Below are 3,041 nucleotides of genomic sequence, written 5' to 3'. Positions count from 1 at the left end.
AGAGAGAGAGAGAGAGAGAGAGAGAGACGAACATTCCCCATAGGTATTACCCCTCGTAGATTCCTCTGCACACGCTCCTGCGGGACATCTTGGCAGTCAATATTCCGGGAATTCCCGAGACGCCATGCGTATTTCCTCGCCACGGTAGACACAGATGTGTCCCGTCATCTCGATAAGACAGGGCGCGGCCGATTTGTGATAGAAATCCGCGAACATCGATGTATAGTCCGTAGTGGGTGGGTGTTGGTGAACGGCTGGGACACGCGATCGCGTGACAAGATAGAGAAATCTAGTGGATGATGGTGGTTTAAATCTTCTTTGTTTGAGTTTCGCACTGTATTGAAGACATTTTTTTGAAAACAATGATTGTTCTTGTTGTTGCTGTTGTTGTTGTTGTTGTTCATGTAATTGAAGTTGTTGTAGCTGTTTTTGTTATTGCCGTTGCTTCGGTTACTACTGCTTAAAATTGTTGTTTCTGCTGTATTTGTGGTTGATTGGAGGGGGATAGAAGTGTGTGTGTATTTATTTTTGTTTGAATAATTGTTTGTCTGGCTGGGGGGGGGTCTGTTTGTTTGTCTGGCTATTTGTCAATTTGTTTGTTTGTTTGTTGTTTGTTCGTTGACATCCGTTTGTTTCTAGAACACTGTAGTAAAACTGCTGTTATTGCGCTCCGAGTTTCTACAACACAGGATCTGGAAATCACAAACAACCTACTGCACTGGAAGACGCCAAAGGCTCCTCTCCTTTCTCTCCTATAACTGTTTCGATATAATTACGTTGTTTAGATTGCACTATAATAGACTACGTTTTTCAGTAAAACCCTTCCAATACGGGCCCAGTGCCCATAAAGCATAGCGACCCTCCTTGATGTTCTCTGTCTGGTCTAGAAAAACTGAAGATAACTTTAGGTAGCGCCAGACGGAATCTGGCGCCAGGTTTGGGTAAGGGAGATCATTCGATATTACATGACAACGCTCCCTATAATGACTGGCAATTGGCAATAGGACCTGCGCAAAGGTAGAAAAAAGGTGTTCCCTGGTTTTCTATATTTAGTTGTCGCACATGACATGTTGTCTCCATCTCTTGCCAACAGTGGCCGACCTAACCCCGGTCATTTGCAGTCACTTGGCCCGACTGACGGACGCTCATTCGTGATATTACATGTATAAAGTACACATAAAACTGCATCAGTGAAGCAATAATCAGATTATCACATAGAGGCCGTATCCATGTTTTGGCTCTGCCATTTTATTTGTACTTGCCCATGCATCTCCAGGCGCAAAAAGAAATAAAAGTTCCATATTATGTGCCTTGATTAGGGGTGTATTTGACCGTTGCAGATGGGTGGCTTGGCGCCAGCCTTTTCCGGCACCATCCAACAACACTGTTGACAAGCACTGGATGGGAAACCCCCATTCTTTATCACTACCATGTCTCCCTCTCACCCCCCCCCCTCCTTTGTCCACTCCTCTGGGCTCCTCTTTCTGAAGCCCTTGGCTCCTTCTTACTGCTGTCTTTCAACTACACCCCCGATCTTAGAGTAGGTAAGATCTAACACCTAGCCTTCTCGGATAATGGCGAAAAATCTCGGAGGTCCCGTGTACAAGTTGCGCACGTCTAGGATCCCTTGGTGGTCCAAAATGGATAACAATAGATTTCGGCCGCCACCTGTGCAACATTCAAAATTAATTTCTCCCAAACTAATAATGTTTAACGTGTCTCACTCGCTCATATAACTGTTTGCAATTCCGAGCGCAGTAAAACATTTACCAAAACAAACAAAAAACAAAAAAAAACAAAAAAAACATCACCCTCCCTTCTTCCCTCCTTCCAGATCCGGCGGCGCGTCCTCTACTACTTCCTCAACGTGATCATCCCCTGCATGCTGTTGTCCAGCCTGTCGCTGACGGGCTTCCTGCTGCCCCCAGACTCCGGGGAGAAGGTCACCCTAGGCCTCACTGTGCTGCTCGCCTTCTCCGTGTTCATGTTGCTGGTGGCGGAGAACATGCCTCCTACCTCGGAGTACATCCCCCTCATAGGTTTGTACATTGTTTGTTTGTCTGTTTGTTTGACTGTTGGGTTGTTTGTCTGTCTGCTTTTGTTTGTTTACTTGTTTGTTTGTTTGTTTGTTTGTTTGCTTGCTAGTTTGCTTGTTTGTTTGTTTGCTTGCTTGTTTGCTTGCTTGTTTGTTTGTTTGTTTGTATGTTTGTTTGTTTGTTTTTTGTTTGTTTGGTTGGTTGGTTGCTTTTTTCTCCTCTTTTTTATTGGGGGGGGGGGTAACTACCATACATTAATTTTCAATGTTGTATCATTAATTACTTACTTGTAAAAATAAATCTACCGCTCCCCCATAACACACACACACACACACACACACACACACACACACACACACTCACTCACATAATCATGACAGCCCTGCCATAGTTATTTACGAGGCGGAATTTCCACAAAATTACAGCAGCCATGTCCCATAGGTCCGACCCTAGACGGTCAGAGAGATCGAAATAGGTGAGGTGGCAGGTCTTGTAAACTGACAAACGTGGCTCAGTAATGCCCCGCCCTGGACTCGAACGAGGGTCCCTATCATAGGGCAGCATAATACCAGCTGAACCAATGGTGGCCTCATAATAATATGTATTTTTTAAAGACAAAAGTTGGTCTGTTGTTGGGGTTTTGTTTTGTTGTTGTTTGTTTGGGGTTTTTTTTTAAAGGATAGGGGTAGTATTTTAAACCAGGGGGGAAAAAAAAGGGGGGGGGGTATTTTTGGTTTTGGTTTGGTGTCGCTTATAGTTGGGTCGTTTTGCTGTGTTGTTGTTTTTGTTTGTTTTGTTTTTCGTGTTTGTTTTTTTCTTTGTTTGTTTTCATGTTTTTGTATTTTGGAAGTGATGTGTGATTGAGGTGGGAGGGTGGATGAAAGTTTCGAGTTAATTGATTTTCTGGGGTTTTCTTGGGGGAGCGGGGCTGGGCTGGAAGTGGGGGGTGTTTGTTTTGGGGTTTTCTGTGTTCTGTTGTTTGATGTTTTTGGTGGGTTTTGGTGT

The 3,041-nt window shown here is 44.1% G+C and overlaps 1 protein-coding gene across 1 annotated transcript in view; it reads left to right on the top strand.

The window, feature by feature from the left end:
• The window catches only part of LOC101857921 (neuronal acetylcholine receptor subunit alpha-10-like), a gene marked incomplete in the record, with an annotated part of 130,039 nt that overhangs the window by 125,212 nt on the left and 1,786 nt on the right, over window positions 1-3,041 (top strand). The window contains 2 exon segments of the mRNA NM_001310494.1: window positions 1,818-1,827; window positions 1,830-2,039. Of these exon segments, the coding sequence (NP_001297423.1) occupies window positions 1,818-1,827; window positions 1,830-2,039 (220 nt within the window).

Source organism: Aplysia californica, unplaced genomic scaffold, assembly GCF_000002075.1.
Source record: "Aplysia californica isolate F4 #8 unplaced genomic scaffold, AplCal3.0 scaffold00020, whole genome shotgun sequence".
NCBI classification, from domain to species: domain Eukaryota; kingdom Metazoa; phylum Mollusca; class Gastropoda; order Aplysiida; family Aplysiidae; genus Aplysia; species Aplysia californica.
Note: the sequence above shows the minus strand (reverse complement) of the source record. Positions and strands in the feature narration are given on the sequence as shown.